General features: G+C 34.0%; 3 protein-coding genes across 20 annotated transcripts in view; 1 reads left to right on the plus strand and 2 right to left on the minus strand.

Moving 5' to 3' along the window:
• LOC105232674 (phosphatidylinositol phosphatase PTPRQ) overlaps nt 1–20,046 on the plus strand; it is an 862,901-nt gene that overhangs the window by 394,190 nt on the left and 448,665 nt on the right. For 17 of the 18 annotated variants that reach the window (XM_049451209.1, XM_049451203.1, XM_049451205.1 and 14 more), the window contains one exon: nt 16,439–16,869. In XM_049451209.1, the coding sequence (XP_049307166.1) occupies nt 16,439–16,869 (431 nt within the window). Of the gene's footprint in view, nt 1–6,763; nt 6,838–16,438; nt 16,870–20,046 lie in introns of all 18 variants that reach the window. The other variant, XM_049451217.1, reaches the window with a different exon arrangement.
• Nucleotides 1–20,046, minus strand: part of LOC125777147 (uncharacterized) — a 495,194-nt gene that overhangs the window by 330,241 nt on the left and 144,907 nt on the right. The window lies entirely within an intron of this gene.
• The window catches only part of LOC125777143 (uncharacterized), a 537,355-nt gene that overhangs the window by 167,042 nt on the left and 350,267 nt on the right, over nt 1–20,046 (minus strand). The gene's annotated exons all lie outside the window — the stretch shown is intronic.

Genomic DNA, 20,046 nt, shown 5'->3' on the forward strand with positions numbered 1-20,046 from the left:
CAATGTTAATATTGATGTGTTTCGGTGTTGTATTCTAATGTTTCGGTTGTGGACTCTAAGTTTGTGAACTCTAAGTTTGTGAGTGGGATCTGGGTGTTTGTTGTAATTAGTGCATTTGATGGGTTGTTGGGATGGCTAATATGTTGCTCGAAATGTTGTAGAAAATTCGGTTGTAAATGTAATTTGGTTGGTGGTATTGTTAGCCCTACAAACAAAAGCACCCTAATACAGTGCATCAAAGAGGAGTGGGAGAAGATCCCACAGGAATATGACATAAAAGAGCTAATTTCAACGATGCCACGTAGGCTACACGTGTAGTAGACGCTGCAGGTGGTCACACCAAATATTAACATAAAAATGCTAGCGTGAACTGATTGGAACTTTAATTGTGGTGAAATGTGAAAAGAATTTTGAGACAGTACAGAATAAGATATTTTTTTGGTTTTTGATTTATTTCTTCTAATATACTTTAAAATATAATTGTTTTTGATTCAGAAATAATAAAAAATATAATGAAAATTATTATGTTATAAAAAAATTCTTAAATATATATGTGCGTTACTTTCAAAATTCACTTTGAACATTTTACTTTATCAAATGTTGTCATATGAAAAGATTTATGTACATATATTATATCGTCACCGGAAATGCAAAATAACCTATCATCAAAAAATTCGAAATTGAGTGTCTCATTGATTACACTTCAGTACTTCAAATTACATACATAATATTACAAATGTTCAACATTTTCAGGTTCTGCGGTCACACATAAACCAGTTTTAACCAATATTAAAATTTTGTTTCACTCATGTTCCATTTTATTTCGTCTTTCATTCATGCCACTGTAAATTTCCGAAAATGTTACGTTATTTTGCATTTCAGGTGACGATATGTAATGATAAAAATGAAATGAGGAATAGAAACACTCACTTTGATTTTCCTCAAGGGTTTTGGGGAGAAGTATGCCAGAATCGGCAGAACCGGGTGAGTGTGTGCTTTTTGTTCTGTTGCTGAGTCGCTAGTCGTTCCTAATCCGCTGTGTTGGTGTTTCTTTTAGTTAAGTTTAATATTTGCTATTTATTTATTTTAGATGTGTATGGCGAGGAACTAGGAACTATATTTTGCGGCCTCATCCGACTTATAGTAAAACAATGTATGCTGTATGCGTTGTTTGCTCTTATTAATTTTCTTTGCGGTTATTTACAATTTCTTATTTTATTGATTTGGTATATCGGTTATGTATTCTTTGCTTTTTCTGACTCAGATATGGCCAGAGTGCGTGCTCTTTAGCCTTGAGTTTTGAGCTGTGGAATTAGAGGGCTTTTGCGAGACAGTGGCCGGTTATTGCGAACGGCTTCATTAGAATAATAATTTTTTAAGTGGTATGTTCAAGTTGTACAACAGATTCTCACCAACTACCCTTATGAGAAGCGCTTATGTAGGGGCGATAAGAGTGATATCTGCTTTTGTTAGTTTTTTTTTTCTCTATTTTACAATTTAGGCTTCTGTGGGGCAATATTGTATGAAAAATGTAGATTTTTTTTGTGTTTTTACTTTTTGAGACACTTTTGCTATATTTTATGTTTAAGTGCTTATGCAGTTATTTGGCATTTAGTAGCCCGCCACCGCTCTTGGACTTTTTTTTCATCATTGGCGAAAGCCACTATATTTTCTTTGAAAAAGTGAGAGAGAGATTAAAAATGTCTATATGTACATACATATATGTATACATATGTAGATATAATATATTTATTTTTTTCCGTTTTTGTTGTATGCAATCGAGCCTAATGCTTTATGAAGTATAAGGAGGACTGCCGGAAATATGTTACAATAAAATATTTGATTTTTTTGATAATTTGGTGTGTTTTAAGAATACAAAGTTATTATTAATTTTTTTTTTTTTTTTTTATAAATTTTTGATAAAATTGTATTTTTAGGCATAGACAAGCAAATAATATATTTGTTATACAAATAGTTTTTATTTTGGATTTTTTGAATATTAAAAATGACAATTTGATTAAATAAACTTGAGTGAGCGAACAATATATGCATTGTATAAACCTACAAGTAACCAATCCTTCATTTTTCACTAACACATACGCAAAAATATACTACAATTTAAGCACTTGGTATGGGTTGCCCTTAAATATTCTACTACGAATTAGGCACTTGGTTCGGGTTGCCCCCAAGTATTCTGCTACTAATTACTCACTTGGTACGGGTTGCCCCCAAATATTCTACTACTAAAACGTTCAAATGCCTCAAATCTGATATAGTGTGTTGCCGTGTTAGGTTTTAAATTTATAACTTTAACAATATTTTTATTAAATATTCAAATATTTTTCGATTATTTAAATTCCTAAATATTAAATTTAATCAGTTTTGTCCAAAATATTAATTATTGTATCAATATATTATTAAATGTTTCCAATTTTATAAAAAAATATTTATATAATATTTGTGTAAAACTATGTATTTCGTGCAACGGTGTAATGTGTCAAATCATTTCAACGGACATTTTTCTAAGCTTAAGGAGCTCAAAAAAATTGCAATAGTAATTTTAAGGTTCCTTTATAAAGTAAATTAAAACATTTTTCAAAAAGATATTCAACGTATGTAAGTATGAAAGTTTTCATTAATGTTTTCCGTTACAAATATTTATTCACAAAAAAGTTGATCGACTACATTCTTTTAATTACATCTCTGTGCCTAAAAAAGGCAGATTTCGATCAGGTGATCTCAGCTGTGAAAAATTCTTGGAAAACAGCTGATTCTTTGGTTACTTGTAGGTTTATACAATGAATATATGTAACCTTTCTAGTCAAGTAACAAAATGAGACTGGCGTGACAAAAACGATTTAGCAAAATGGTGCCGCTTAATGTGCGGGACCGCTTTCAATGGCGAAAATGCTGAATTGAAGCACGTTGGCAATGTTGCATTCGATGCTTTTGCTGACAAAAGTCTCCAATGCAACATTAGGATATGTCACTCCCCCCATCTTAAAATAATGCAATGTCCTCATTGCAATTTTTCTTTGTTTACAATTTAAAGTTTTAAATAGAATTCTTACAATATTTAAAGATATTTTCAGCACATAAAAATGATTAAGTAATAATGAATAAGTAAAAAGGTATGATAAGATTGATAAGATACAATTTTCAATTCTTAGATTTAGTATTAGTTGGTTTTCTTTTTTATTTTAAATTAATTTTTATATTTTCTTACATTTTGACTTTTAAATTTTACAATATGATGTTCGCCATCCTTTTCAGTTTTAATGAGACTAACTTTTTTGTATGGATTACTAAGTTTGTCTAATCTCTTCCTCGAAACTTCTGCGTTTACAAAGTTTGTGTCAATATCTTTTTCTTGACGGTTTTTATTTACATTATTTATTCTTTGTTCTTTAATAATTTGAGGATCTTGTTTTGGTGACTCCTTATTAAAAAAGATTGTATATGGAACTTCATTGGTAGTAGAGTGAACAATTATATGGTTATAAGTGAAAAGCGTTTGTTCAATTTCTAAATATTTTAGCTCTTTATCACCTGAAGTATTGATTATTCTAAGTTTTTCATTTAAAGTTTTATGTGGTCTTTCAATGTCACCTATACCAGTTTTACCGGTGGTTACTTCTCCTTTTATGTTTAATGAATTACACCATTGTTTAATGTTTATATTATTCAAACCTTGGTCTTGGTCGACTTTTAAGGTTTTTGGAGGACCCATACAATTTAAAATTTTTAGCAAAGCTTTTTTGGATTCCAGCCAGTTCAATGCTTTAACTTTTTCTATCATAGCAAACTTAGAGTATAAATCGATACATGTTAAATAATATTCATTATTCCATTTCCAAAAATCTATAACATATTTTTCTCTTATTTTGTAAATTGGCGGTGTAATTTTGAACGGCATTTTGTTAGAAATATGATCGTTCTTGCAATGATTACACAGTTCACATTCATTTATTATTTTGGTGATTTCCTTAAGGTAATTGCGGTAATAATACTGTAATTTAAAACATTTTGCAACCTTCTCTATACCTTGATGAAGTCCACTTAAATGGATTTCAAGTACTTTACTTTTAAAATTTGCAAAATCTGTGATGTTTATACTCTCGCAACAAAGTTGCTAAGGAGGGTATTATAGTTTTGTTCACATAACGGTTGTTTGTAAGTCCTAAAACTAAAAGAGTCAGATATAGGGTTATATATACCAAAGTGATCAGGGTGACGAGTAGAGTTGAAATCCGGATGTCTGTCTGTCCGTCCGTCCGTGCAAGCTGTAACTTGATTAAAAATTAAGATATCATGATGAAACTTGGTGCACGTATTTCTTGGCTCCAAAAGAAGGTCAAGTTCGAAGATGGGCAAAATCGGCTTACTGCCACGCCCACAAAATGGCGGAAACCGAAAACCTATAAAGTGTCATAACTAAGCCATAAATAAAGATATTAAAGTGAAATTTGGCACAAAGGATCGCATTAGGGAGGGGCATATTTGGACGAAATTTTTTTGGAAAAGTGGGCGTAGCCCCGCCCATTACTAAGTTTTTTATACATATCTCGGAAACTACTATAGCTATGTCAACCAAACTTTACAGAGTCGTTTCCTTCAGGTATTTGCATATGCAGTTTAAAAATGGAAGAAATCGGATAATAACCACGCCCACCTCCCATACAAAGGTTATGTTGAAAATCACTAAAAGTGCGTTAACCGACTAACAATAAACGTCAGAAACACTAAATTTTACGGAAGAAATGGCAGAAGGAAGCTGTACCCAGGATTTTTTTAAAATTGAAAATGGGCGTGGCATCGCCCACTTATGGACCAAAAACCATATCTCAGGAACTTTTCGACCGATTTCAATGAAATTCGGTATATAATATTTTCTTAACACATTGATGACGTGTACGAAATATGGTTCACTACCAAGCCTTCTTCCAATATAACGCTATTTTGTATTCCATCTGATTCCTTCTCTGTATAATATATACATTAGGAACCAATGATGATAGCGGAATAAAGCTTTACACAAATACGGTATTTGAGCTGAGGTATCCCGTGTGGAAAAATTGTCGTGATCGGACTATAACTTTTCAAGGTCAGTGCCTAACCTAACCTAATTTTTCACCGAAAATATCTCTCAGAATTTAATTCTAATTAATTTTACAGCAAAATGAAAACATATGTAAATGACGGATAATGAAATCTCGATTATCACTTTATCATGCGAGAGTATAAAGTGTTCGGTGACACCCGAACTTATCCCTTCCTTACTTGTTTTTTAATAAATGGGTTTTAATTAAATCTTTAACATAATCTGTAGTTAATTCTTTGTATGAAGTTACAATTAAGTTATTGAGAAAAACTCTTGTTATTGTGGTTGAGTCTTTACCATCTCTTATTAATTTAATTTGATTTTTGAATACATTTAATGGTCGCTCTGTTATCTTAATAAAACTTTCGGAATCTTCATCGGCAGAATGAACAATGTCTACGCTAGATTCAGATTCTTCATTAAAAAGACATTCCGTAATTTTGATACTAGAAAGAGCATCTGCTTCACGATTTTGTTTACCTGATATGTATTTTACGTCAAAGTCATACTCATTAAGCCGAATCTTCCATCTTTGTAACTTGGAGTTTGGTTCTCTTAAGTTGTAAAGCCATTGCAATGGTCTATGATCACTATTTATTAAAAATTTCCTGCCGTATAAGTATGGTCTAAAATAGTAGCCCATACCATGGCTAAAAGTTCTTTCTCACTAGTTGAGTAGTGCTGCTCATGTTCATTGAGTGTGCGACTAGCAAAACAAATTGGATGTCCCTGTTGACTTTACACTGCCCCTAATGCCACATTTGACGCATCAGTCGTTAAGGTAAAAGTTTTTTCATAATTTGGATATGCCAGAATTGGGTCATTAGTAATTAAAATTTTTATGGTGTTTATAGCTTCCATGAATTTCTCATCTGAGCTATTTATTTTATTGTCTTTTTTAAGACAGTTAGTCAAAGGTTTAGTTATTTCCGAAAAGTTTTGAATAAATTTACGATAAAATCCCGCCAAACCAAGAAATTGTTTTATTTCTTTCTCCGTTTTAGGAACGGGATAATTTAAAATTGCTTTGATTTTATTAGGGTTAGGCTTAATACCTTCTGGCGTTATGATATGACCAAGAAATTCGGTTGCTCTTTTGAAAAACTCGCTTTATCCATCCGGATTTTCAGATTTACTTCGTTTAGTTTACGAAAACCTCTGTCTAGAGATTCTATGTGTTCCTGTAATGACGTACTGAATACTAAAATGTCGTCTAAGTAGACTATACAATCTCTCCCTATTAAACCATCTAGAACCGTGTTCATCAGTCTCTGGAAACTGGCTGGTGCATTTTTAAGCCCAAATGGCATTCTTAAAAATTCAAAATGTCCGCTCTGAGTAGAGAAAGCTGTTTTTTTCCTATCTGCCGGATCCATTTCTATTTGATGGAAGCCTTGCTCTAAGTCTATTGTTAAAAATACATACTCATACCCAGTTTTTCGAGAATTTCATCCATGTTTGGAATGGGATACCTATCATCGATAGTAATACTATTGAGCTTACGAAAATCGACAACAATCCTCCACTTCTTTTTACCTGAAGCATCTGACTTCTTTGGTACCACCCAAATTGGTGCTGAATATGGGGAATCACTATGAGAAATGATCTGATTTTCAAGCATTTCTTTTATTTGTTTGTTTACTTCTGATTTATGAATTTCAGGATATCTATACGACTTTACATATATTGGATCTTCATGGACCGTTTTAATTCTATGTTTTATTTTATGAGTAAAGGTGACTTTGTCCCCTTCTTTATAAAATATATTTTCAAATTTATTTACAAGTTTTTTTAATTTATTTAACTCTTCTGAATTTAAATGTTCAAGTCTAAATTTACTATCATTAGTGTTATGATTTTCGTTCATATTTAATTCTTGAAGGCAATTATCAAAATTTTCAGAATTTGATTTATTCTTGAAAAAATTATACCGAACGCCATTCATATGTATCATATCTTTTTCCAGATCAAGTTTAGCTTTAAGTAGCTTAAGTATATTACAACCAAGTAAACCGTCGTAGTTATTCGAGAAATTATAAACGAAAAATTTCAGTTTTCTCATATGTTCATCACTAAACAATCGTTGGGTTTCATTTAGACAAACTTTTCCTATCGCTGTTGTTAATGTTATTGGCTGAACATAAATAATCTTTTCGTTGGATATCCCAGGCTTTATTAAACTAACTGATGAACCTGTGTCGACTAAAAATTTATAATATTTTTTATTAAATTTCAATTCAATTGTGGGGAGCCTTCCGAGGCTGTTAAGTGAAAATTTACCTCATCTTGTTCCATTGGTTCAGGATAGCCAAAGCGTCTTAATCGAGATTGGTTTGATCCATGAATCTTATCTTGTTTTAAATTATTGAAGTTTCTATTAGTATAAATGTTTCCAGAATTGAAAGGTGTATGCCTAACTTTTGGGAAATTATTATTTTGTAAAGTATAAAGTTGATTGCTATATTCATTGAAAAATGGTTTATTTTTATAATAATTATTTTGATTGGACAATGGATAATTTTTTGAAAAATTGTTGCAATTGGAATGAACTGGAAATTGATTCGTATTGGTTGCAAAATATTCTATATTACTATTATTATTGTTATTCATATAATTAGGTAGTTTCGAATTTGCATTAGTTCTTTGTATTGTTTTTTGTTTAGAGAATTGTTTATTATTTTCATAAACATCGTTTTCTTTTAATATTTTGATTGCTGACTTAAGGTCGGTAGCAAGATTAGCGTTTATTAACGCAGTTAAATAGTTTGGTAATTCCCTTTTTAGTGTTTTCAAACTTATCTGATCTAATTCATTATAAAAAATATTTTAGTTGAGCAACTTTCATTTTTTAGTTTGATAACATCCTTTACTTTACAAACTTCTAAATTAATCTCTTCGCATAGTAGCTTAACATTATTTTTAAATTTAATATTGCTTATTTCTAGGATTAGTGTTGAAACTGCCGTGTGTTCTCCGAATTCATCTATAAGTAACTGTCTCAGCGTCATCCAATCTGGTGGCTGCTCTCGCCTAACCACGTTCAATGCAGCGCTTCTGAGTACTTTTATAACACAATGTAGATAGAATACCTTCGTCTCTTCCGATATAACAGGAGATTGTGGCATGATCGCGTCGACCCCTTGAATGAAGAGTGCCAAGTAGTTTCGACCACCATCAAATGGTTGAATAAGTTTGATGTTTTGGATCGCCATTTCTCTGGTTTCTCGCTCCATTTTGTTGTGTGCCTCTTTAATTTTAATAGATTTCAAAATCTGGCTTAGTTCGTCCACTTCTTCTTCCATAAACTGTCTGTTTTGTTTTTATTCACCTTCGTCTTTAATGTTGCCTTTCGACTTTTGCTTTTGTTTCGCCAAATAGGTAATCGCACTTATTTTATTTTATTTTTTGTTTTTTTATATATATTTTATTTTATTTTTATTTATTTATTTTTTTTTTTTTCATATATATACTGTTTTATTTTTATTATTATTATTATTATTAATTGAATACAATTACAATTAATATATATTTTTATTTTAACGTATTGTGATATTTTTGTTCCACTGTTTCATCATAACTTAGTTCGTTTTGTTTGTTACGATATTTTTTCTTCACTTTTCACGTTTCTCGTTTACGTTGGCTATACACTCTGATAGTTTTCTTCACTGTTCACGTTTTCTATTACTTTGGCTATACACTCTGATATTTTTTCTTCACCTTTACGTTGGCGATACACTCTTTATGTTAAGCAATTTAGTTTTATTCGTTACGATATTTTTTCTTGTTTCTCTTCGCTTCGACAGCCCACTTTAACACGAACAATATAACCTTTCTAGTCAAGTAACAAAATGAGACTGGCGTGACAAAAACGATTTAGCAAAATAGTGCCGCTTAATGTGCGGGACCGCTTTCAATGGCGAAAATGCTGAATTGAAGCACGTTGGCAATGTTGCATTCGATGCTTTTGCTGACAAAAGTCTCCAATGCAACATTAGGATATGTCATTTGCATATGTGCATAAATTAAATAAATAATGGAAATAATACGCTCACTTGGTTACTTCAAGAGCTTTGTAGGTGTATATAAGTAGGCATGTGCATATGTTGCCTTCATGCCTTCTGCGTTCCTGTCTGTTCCTCTTCCTTTCTCCACTCCTTTTCTCCTTAAGGTTTGTAGCCGCTTCCAGGTACACCTTCTTTTTTTGTTTTTTAATATTTTGTAGCTATTTTTTGTTCGCACCCGATTGCTTTGCTTTTGTGTGTATTTTATTGTTTAGGCAATTTCAGATTTCGCGCGTCCGATTGCCTGTGTATGTTTATTTTTGTACTCTTTTACATTAATTTTTGTTATTTCATATTGTATATTTAGGGTGGGTCGATTCCGGACTTTTTCAATTCGGGATTTCTAATAGTGCGGAAAAGTTGCCTTAGTACTTCCTGATTCCAATGTAACTTTTTGTTTTGAGATCGGATTGCATCTTCAACTCCAACTTCGGCGTTGAAATTTCGGAAATTCACCTAAAATCGTGAAATTGTCTACCTAGCGCCTGAAATACGTATCTCGTGGCAAAATGTATAAAACATAAGTTATTTGTCACGTCATTTGCTACCGAAATAATATATGTGATCATGGCCGTAGGACGAACCGTTCCCGAGATACAAGCGAAAAGGAGGCGCGCCACGGCGCAAGGGAAAATCGGCTTGCGGCCATACTTCTTGACGTTGATTTCGCCCAGTGCTATCACTCACATTCATTCACCTACGCCAAAAACACGTTCGGATAGGTCTCCACACAAATATTTTTTCATCGAGTTCCTTCACTCTTGTCGGTGATTTCGCCGAGTTCTATCACTTACATTCATTTCCCTGCCCCATACGACACGTTCGGACTGGTCTCCACACAAATATTTTTTCATCGAGTTCCTTCACTCTTGTCGGTGACTTCGCCGAGTTCTATCACTTACATTCATTTCCCTGCCCCATACGACACGTTCGGACTGGTCTCCACATAAATATTTTTTCATCGAGTTCCTTCACTATTGTCGGTGACTTCGCCGAGTGCTATCACTTATATTCTCTCGACAGAACACAGAACTCAAAATGTCGGTATCTAAATTTAAATTTAGACAGAAATGTCCTGTGTTTGGCATATATCCGAGTCCCAGTTACCTACTTACCAGGATGTTCTTTTGTGTTATTAGTTTGAAAGATTTCGTATAGGGCGACTCCGAGGCGACAACTATGAACCTAGGAGTAAAGAAGTTAAAGAAATAGTTGCAAAAAAGGTTGAAAATACTTTCAAAAAGTCATTTATTCTGATAGTTTCACACACCAGAGTTGTACAAATGCTCACCACATACCATAAGAAATTTCTGACTCTTAAACAAATGTTTATAAGGTACTTAATAGGTTTGAGCTCTAAAAGAGACGACTTTGTCTCTTCTGCCGGAAAATTATTTGACATCGCTAAAGAAAAGCTTTCAAAACGTCATTCAACATCAACACTTACCAGAAAAGTATCAGCTAGAACACGTGACTATTCAGATCAGCCAGACTCTCATACAGACGACAACAATGTAGGTGCGTCGCACATGGATTCTTCCAAAAACGATGCTGATGATGAATTTTGAGAAGTTGCCCTGATTGTGAGAAGTTGCCTGTTGTCAAATTTGAAAGTTTTCCATCCTGCCAATTACTTTCTGAGGTTATTAATCCGACCCAACTTAGCACAGACCAAGCTTATCTCTATAAAATATCAGAAGCTGTTATTTCCGGTCAATGTTCCTCAGATTTAGCGTCGATGCATCCAGGTAACATGTGCAAATCTCGCTGGCTCACCTGTGCAAATAGAATTCTGAGATTATACATTTCTACTGACAAACCAACAAAGGAAATAAAGATTTTGGTCAAGTACATACTTACAGTTTACTCACCTTTGTGGTTCTCAATAAGATTCAACAGTTCAATCAAAGATGGCTCGCGCCATTTCCATGCTGCAATTTAAAGGTCGAGATACTTACCTGCTAAACTGCGCAAGGTTGTCGATTCATCCATTCTACAGAATGCTTTCTTTGCTCCTCCAGAAAACATTCTCCTTAGTATGATGACTGACGAACGGATAGAAGTCAGAAAGTTGGCCCTTGACCGTCGTCTGGCAGCCAGAGAAGCAGAGTTTGACACTGTAAATGGAAGGGTTAGATGTAATAAAGTGCCAAAGCTGAATTTCAAAGCTAATAATTATTACGATATGATTAACTGGAAGACTATTACCTTGACTGTTCCACCAGTTCTTTGTTCAGTTTCTAACCAAGAACTCATAAAAGGGCTGTCGGGAGACACTGCAGAGGTATGGAAATTTAGTGATTTCCCCTCTCACACCGTGGCAGTCGAGAGAGCCGTCAAACTGGTGACAGAGGCATCTTCTAAAGTTATTGGCCCCCAATCTCGTGATCGTTTTATACGCTCTATACTGAAATCTAGGCAACAAGTGCCAAAGTTTAGTACAAAATCTGATTTTATCAATAAATTTGACACAGATTCAGACTAAAATAAGCCTGACATATGGTTGGATGGTTGGGTTGGGCTTGGGAAGAACCCGAAGAGCAGCCACCTCCACGCGGTGGGTTCTGGGTGACCAATACAGGTTAGCTGAGAACTGCAACAATTTTCACCTTGCGCTGTGGCGCGCCGCCTTTTCGCTCGTATTTGGGGAACGGTTCGTCCTACGGCCAATTTCACATATACTATTTCGGTAGCAAATGACGTGACAAATAACTTTTGTTTTATACATTTTGCCATGAGATGCGTTTTCAGGCGCTAGGTAGACAATTTCACGATTTAAGGCGAATTTCCAAAATTTCAACGCCGGAGTTGGGGTTGAAGATGCAATCCGATCTCAAAACAAAAAGTTTCATTGGAAGGAAAGTACTAAGGCAACTTTTCCGCACTATTAGAAATCCCGAATCGAAAAAAAGTCGGCAATCGACCCACCCTATTGTATATGTCGAGTCACCACACTTGATTTTTTGTTTTTTGTTTTGTGTCTTATGTTTAAATATTTCTTATTTTTGACCCATCAACGCGTTTTTTTGTTTTTTTAACTGCTTGATAGCTTAGTCTTTTAAATGCACTTTTGTTTTTTGTTTGTTCACTGAACTGCACCTTCTGTTCATTTCTTTTTTGTTTATTATGTGCATATGTGTATGTACAGTGGCAAGCAAAAGTGAGTGCACGTTTGAAAATTATATGTTTCAATATCTGTAACTTCCTCAATATGAAATCAAATTCAACCAAATTTTCAGCATTAATTATTTATTATGTAACGGGTGATTTTTTTGAGGTTAGGATTTTCATGCATTAGTATTTGACAGATCACGTGGGATTTCAGACATGGTGTCAAAGAGAAAGATGCTCAGTATGCTTTGACATTTCATCATGAATAGACTTACTAACGAGCAACGCTTGCAAATCATTGAATTTTATTACCAAAATCAGTGTTCGGTTCGAAATGTGTTTCGCGCGCGTGTTTTGTTCAGCGATGGGGCTCATTTCTGGTTGAATGGCTACGTAAATAAGCAAAATTGCCGCATTTGGGGTGAAGAGCAACCAGAAGCCGTTCAAGAACTGCCCATGCATCCCGAAAAATGCACTGTTTGGTGTGGTTTGTACGCTGGTGGAATCATTGGACCGTATTTTTTCAAAGATGCTGTTGGACGCAACGTTACGGTGAATGGCGATCGCTATCGTTCGATGCTAACAAACTTTTTGTTGCCAAAAATGGAAGAACTGAAGTTGGTTGACATGTGGTTTCAACAAGATGGCGCTACATGCCACACAGCTCGCGATTCTATGGCCATTTTGAGGGAAAACTTCGGACAACAATTCATCTCAAGAAATGGACCCGTAAGTTGGCCACCAAGATCATGCGATTTAACGCCTTTAGACTATTTTTTGTGGGGCTACGTCAAGTCTAAAGTCTACAGAAATAAGCCAGCAACTATTCCAGCTTTGGAAGACAACATTTCCGAAGAAATTCGGGCTATTCCGGCCGAAATGCTCGAAAAAGTTGCCCAAAATTGGACTTTCCGAATGGACCACCTAAGACGCAGCCGCGGTCAACATTTAAATGAAATTATCTTCAAAAAGTAAATGTCATGAACCAATCTAACGTTTCAAATAAAGAACCGATGAGATTTTGCAAATTTTATGCGTTTTTTTTTTTAAAAAGTTATCAAGCTCTTAAAAAATCACCCTTTACTTAAAAAAATGACATTTGTAAAAAAGTTAAACTAAAATAAAAAAATTGACTTACGGTCAAAAACTTAAAATATGAGCAATGCACTCAGTTTTGCACATTATGAAATCTTCGAAAGTAAAAGTTAAAATCGTTTAGATGATTATCTAACACATACAATATAATAACAAGTAAGGAAGGGCTAAGTTCGGGTGTCACCGAACATTTTATACTCTCGCACGATAAAGTGATAATCGAGATTTCATTATCCGTCATTTACATATTTTTTTATTTTGCTGTAAAATTAATTAGAATTAAATTTTGAGAGATTTACCGATATTTTCGGTGAAAAATTAGGTTAGGTTAGGTTGGGCACTGAGTTCTTCGTGTTCGATATCAGGGACCTTGAAAAGTTATAGTCCGATCACAACAATTTTTCCACAAGGGATACCTCAGCTCACATACCGTATTTGAGTAAAGTTTTATTCCGCTATGATCATTGGTTTCTAATGTATATATTATACAGAGAAGGCATCAGATGGAATTCAAAATAGCGTTATATTGGAAGAAAGCGTGGTTGAGAACCGATTTAGCCCATATTTCGTACATGTCATCAGGGTGTTAAGAAAATATTATATACCGAATTTCATTGAAATCGGTGGAGTTATGGTTTTTGGTCCATAAGTGGGCGACGCCACGCCCATTTTTAATTTTTAAAAAAGCCTGGGTGCAGCTTCCTTCTGCCATTTTTTCCGTAAAATTTTGTGTTTCTGACGTTTTTTGTTAGTCGGTTAAGGCACTTTTAGTGATTTTCAACATAACCTTTGTATGGGAGGTGGGCGTGGTTATTATCTGATTTCTTTCATTTTTGAACAGTATATGGAAATTCCTGAAGGAAACGGCTCTATAGAGTTTGGTTGACGTAGCTATAGTAGTGTCCGAGATATGTACAAAAAACTTAGTAGGGGGCGGGGCCACGCCCACTTTTCCAAAAAAATTACTTCCAAATATGCTCCTCCCTAATGCGATCCTTTGTGCCAAATTTCACTTTAATATCTTCATTTATGGCTTAGTTATGTGGGCGTGGCAGTGGACCGATTTTGCCCATCTTCGAACTTGACCTTCTTATGGAGCCAAGAAATACGTGTACCAAGTTTCATCATGATATCTCAATTTTTACTCAAGTTACAGCTTGCACAGACCGACGGACGGACGGACAGACAGACATCCGGATTTCACCTCTACTCGTCACCCTGATCACTTTGGTATATATAACCCTATATCTGACTCTTTTAGTTTTAGGACTTACAAACAACCGTTATGTGAACAAAACTATAATACTCTCGTTAGCAACTTTGTTGCGAGAGTATAAAAATACCCGTGTCACTTCAATTTTTAATAACAATGGACCTTACTAATAAAAACATTTAAGTTTATCATGTCATGTTAATTTAAAGCTAAATGATAAGTTTCAAAACAAACGTTTTCAAAAGTTAATGTTCCAATTACTGGATCGTGAGGGTCACCATGCTAACTGCAGCGCGCGGGATTGTTGTCGAAAACGGAAGTTGATGAGCGAATTTTTTCGAAATGTGTTGACGCGGCGCAGTGAAGAAAAAACGAAAGTTGATGCGTGGCTTGTATAGATCGAATTGTATCTGGTTTCCCGTTGTCCATCCTTTTTGATGAGTGGGTGTATAGGTATGGTGTGCGACAGTTCGTAAGCATCAAAACTGGTTTGTTTAGTGCAAGTTGCGTGCGAACAGTTGGAAGCAACTTTTGTTGCGTTAATTGATACGTCAAGGTGTTAAAACTGTGTCATCAGCAAAAGTTGAAGTCAATATGATATCAGATCTGTTATATATATGATGTATAGAGTTGGGCCTAAAACACTGCCCTGTCGTACACCAGCTCTTATCTGTCGTTCATCAGATATGAAATCTCCCACTTTTACCATAAATTGTATATTTTTTAAATAAGACTCCAATGTTTTATACAATTCTAAAGGTAGAATATTTTGAATCACATATAAAAGCTCCTAATGCCATACCTTATCAAACGCCTGAGCCACGTCTAGAAATAAGTATATCAAGATAATCTGCGACTTTTTCCATGAATTAGAATAGTATCCCATATTAAAAATTGTATTGAAGAGCAAAGATACTCGTATATAATATGTCAACACGAGTGGATGCCCGGAATTAGTCTGTGAGTCCTCATTATAATGCTTTTGTTTGGCCTCTTTTTTTACGTCGACGTTATTCGGTATTCGTCTTCTCTCTCTCTAGATCCTATATCCATATTAGTGCTGTATTCAATATTACGGGACTCATTGCTATTAAAACTCGCCGGCTGGAACGCACGCATCCGCTATTGTCCATCATTCTTCATAAAGCATTATATATTATTAAATTTTAATTTGGAGTCCAATATTACTCTTCAGATAGACGATCTTTACTTTGCCTACTTTAAGTACTATTTCGGCATCCTCCGCAAGCAGGCATATAATGGGTTGTTGGGTGCTGCTTCCGATTTATAGGTTCCCATTTGTGGTCCACGAATAATTGATTTCCTTTAAATAAAAACCTAAATGTATAATACTCATGCTTGCTTCTGGTATTTTTATCGTTTGCGTATCCGCCAATACACGGTACTAAGTATGATATTTTTATAACTACGAGTTTTTTTATAATAAGAGAAAGCATCGAAAGCCTAAGGTCGTGATGGAATCGGAAACAGATAGCTTTCAAAGCATACTCGTATATAACTAATATGTCAACTCAGTACATACAGCCACGCGAATAGAAATTTTGCAACGAAATGTTTATATGCCTGGAAATAAAATACATTTTTATAAAAAAAAAATATTTCTTCCTTAGTTTTTTGAAATATGTTAACTGCATATAACCACTCTACTCTTCATGTTGTTACATTCAATGTAAGGCGTATACATACATTTGTTTGGTTTACTAGAAAAGTAAAAGAGTGAAACATATACTTGTATATATGTATGTATACAGATATCTATTGTACATTACGTGAACACTTTGGGTTTTCCATTTGGACTAATGACAGATATTTTTATTCTAAATATATTATTTGCAGAACCTACACCTGTCCAAGCTGTCAACATTATATCAGAAACACAAGCATTAAATATTTCATGGAGCCCTTCCCAATTTGCTGATTTATGTGTAAAAGAATACCGTTTGACGGGTTGGATTAATAAGAACTCATCTAGTCAACGTTTTGATAAACAAACAAATGCCTCCTCAATCTATATTAATGGGCTTTATGCGTGTCAGTTATATAATATTCAGATTATTCCAACTACTGGCTATACTGATGGGGAACCAGTAATTACAGAAGTCGAAACTGCAGCAAAGGTAGCAATGGCAAGTAATATTCAAGCGTTGGCTCAGTATCCAAATGCTCTCGAGCTTAGCGCTGTTGATTCAAACTTCAATAACAAATGTGAAACTATAATAGCAAGATTCCTGTGCGAAGAAAGCAAGCCCGGAAATGCCACATATAAGGTAGTTCCTGACTATTTATGTATTTTATATTGATATAGTTGCAAATTTTAACATTGTTAAAATATCCCACAGTATAGGTCGGCATGGTATAAAACAAATATGTTGTTAAACTCCTTTTGGTCTTAGTTCCCTTCTAAATTTATTTCATTAACATATTATAAGGAGGATGGAGTCATGTGTAGAAGTTCACGCTAGTGAGGAAAGTTCTCTGATCGCCATTCGCCAGAAACGATTCTTTTACATATGACTCAAGCAGCTCACGACTTCCGATCTTTGATCAAGTATCCTCTGGGTAGCCTAAGAGCATCCGTTTGAAGGCGAGCTAAAGTGAGAAGGCGAAACCTTCCCTCCGCAGGGTTGGGCGCTGGGTTTGGGACCCACCACGTAAAAACAGTACCAATGAAAACTAAACGACAGCCTTGCTGTTGTTAACTCGGCTATAATCGCGTAAGCGGTGTCTACGCCAGTAAAGAAGAAGAAGAACATATTATTAAAATAAGTACAATAAACAAATATTCCAATATAATTAATTAATATAATTAATATGATAACCTTTAAAAATTGTTTTTTAATTTGATGTTAAAGTAATTTTTGTAATTGATAAAACATCACGTTCTACGGGAAAATTCTGGCAGCACTGACAACATCACACATTCGCGCATCACCAGCATTTTATAAACCAAGAAGTAACATACGAATCAGCTCTTTTCCAAGAAATGTACACGACTGAAATCATCTGTTGGGTATATAGATGCAAATAGAATTAAAGGAAGGATTATCGTCTCATTTCAGTTTGCTTGATAAACAACATTTTTTAGTTTCTGCTCCGGTGCGTATATATCCAACTTGGGAACACGTAGTTGTATAGCTGGCCGTGTGAAAAATATAGCATTTCCAGATTTATGTCACGTACTTCTAGCAACTATCTTTGTGTCTTGTTTATTGATTGCAGATTGCGAAACATAATAATGGCAAATCCAACTTTGAGACGCAAATGATGCGGCGGCATACCAAACCTCATATTTATAAATTTCTTTATTAAAAAAAGATATAAAAACATAACAAAGCAATTCAAATCCAGTCAGTTTTAAACAAAAAAAATGGTATTCGTATAACCGCAATTAACCGTATACAGTTCAAAGTGAATACTGAATACCAATAATGAAACATTAAATAGTTCAATCCCACTTTAAGTTTTTTGAAAACAAAAGCAATATTTAAAAAAAAAACTTAAAAAATATTACCAACATTACATTCGCCGTAAATTATATTATATTGGCTATAAAATAGATTTGCGACATATTGATAAATTTTGACTATTTTTCTTTTGTTTGTTAAAAGCATATTATTATTTTTTAAATATCGCTCTTTATCCAACAAAACCCATAAAAATCTTAACTTCAAACTTTGGGCAAAAAAAGAAAAACTCAGCAAAATTTCATCCAAATTTAAAACTTTATTGTAAGGATTTAAAAAAAATGTTGGTTGCTTTACAGTTTTATATCTTAATCAATTTAAGTGCCATTAAGTGTAATTGTAAAGCTGCTGAAAATTATGGCTGATTTAAAATTTTTTTTTCTTGCTGGCAGTGGCATTTCCTTCCATATACAAACATTTTCAAATACACTTTGTATTGTAAATATCTTCTTCAAGCTTTAAAAGTTGACGAATTTGTGTTGGGCATTTATCATCCAGTTTGCGAAAGTAATTCGTTATGGGAGTCCAATTCATTAATATATGATCGACTGCAGGCAACAAAGAGAGCCATCTTGTTCCTATGTGACGCTTAATCTCATGCCATTGTCCATTCACTTCTGCCACGAATTTTTTAAGCTCCTCTCTTCTAGAGGCAGAAACAGAGAAGTGGCTATATATTTTAAGGATGATGTTTTCGACATCGCAATTTAAAAAGTTCATTCCGTATTTGACATTGTTGTGAACAATGTGTGCATGGCAATTGCCTTTTATTAAATGTGGCACTATTTTCTCAATGTTTGTGAAAAGCGAATGGTTTTTTCCAAAATTAGCATTTACATTGTCGGCACTAAGCGCAATTATTTTATCAAGCGATAGATTATTACGCGTTAACGAATCTTTTACTGCTGTGAACATTCCATCTGCTGATTCATCTGGATTTTCATAAAAGTCTAAAAGCTTTTGATGGATTCTTGCTTTTATATCGAAGTACTGAATAACAAGAGGGAATAGTTTTACATTTTTTCGGTTTGACACGTCTATTTGCAATGCAAAAAATTCACTTTTATCTTTTATTTGTGTCAGAGCTTGTTTCAATGCATATGGGCCCAGAACATTTTCGACAATTGCTGCTTGTTTTGTTCGACCCAATTGAATGGTTTTATCGTTTTTAGATTCGGCATGAAGTAATCTATTAAGTTTGGCACCGCAATATGCACAGTTATATGAAAGGTTGTGCCTTACTGTATGGTAAACTAAGGCTAACTCAGCAGCCGTTGTTTGTTTAGATTCGTTTGATTCAGCAGTACCCAATCGTAGAAAATTATTTAAAATTGAAGATTGTTGCGTAATTTTTAATTTACTTGCGTGCGTGTTAGATTCACTATGCTGTTTTATCTAAAATAATGATAACTTTAAACGAAAAACCACGTCTTAAACAATTTTGAATCTTACTTGACCTATGCCACTTTTATCAATTGAAAAAGTTATTGCATAGATAGAACATTTTCCTTTAAACTGATCTTCATCTTTTTCAAGCCATGGAAATTTACTTTTCCATTCGTTTTTAAACTTTTACAGTCTTTTTACTTTAACTTTTCTCTGTTTTTTAGGTGTTTCATATAATATGCTGCAATCACTTGAAGACATTTTTAAAATTTACCTGCGAAAAACCGCTGATTGAGCTAGTGCCTAAAATGCTTTATCAATTTATCGATATGTTAGATATTCGCAAATTCAAACAACCTTTTATGCACAGCTGTATCAGCCGATTTTCGCAGTTGCGAAAAAAATAAAAAATTATGCATGAATAGGGATTCAAATTTTTAGAAAATTGCATAGAGTATAAATACAGTATTTTAGCGTACTATATTTATTGTGAACAGTATATAGTATTCAAATGAAAAATATAGTACAATACTATAAATATAGTACGTCTAGCAACCCTAACCGTACCATTCACAATACGCAATGACTCAAATG

Source organism: Bactrocera dorsalis, chromosome 3 (genome assembly GCF_023373825.1).
Source record: "Bactrocera dorsalis isolate Fly_Bdor chromosome 3, ASM2337382v1, whole genome shotgun sequence".
NCBI lineage: Eukaryota > Metazoa > Arthropoda > Insecta > Diptera > Tephritidae > Bactrocera > Bactrocera dorsalis.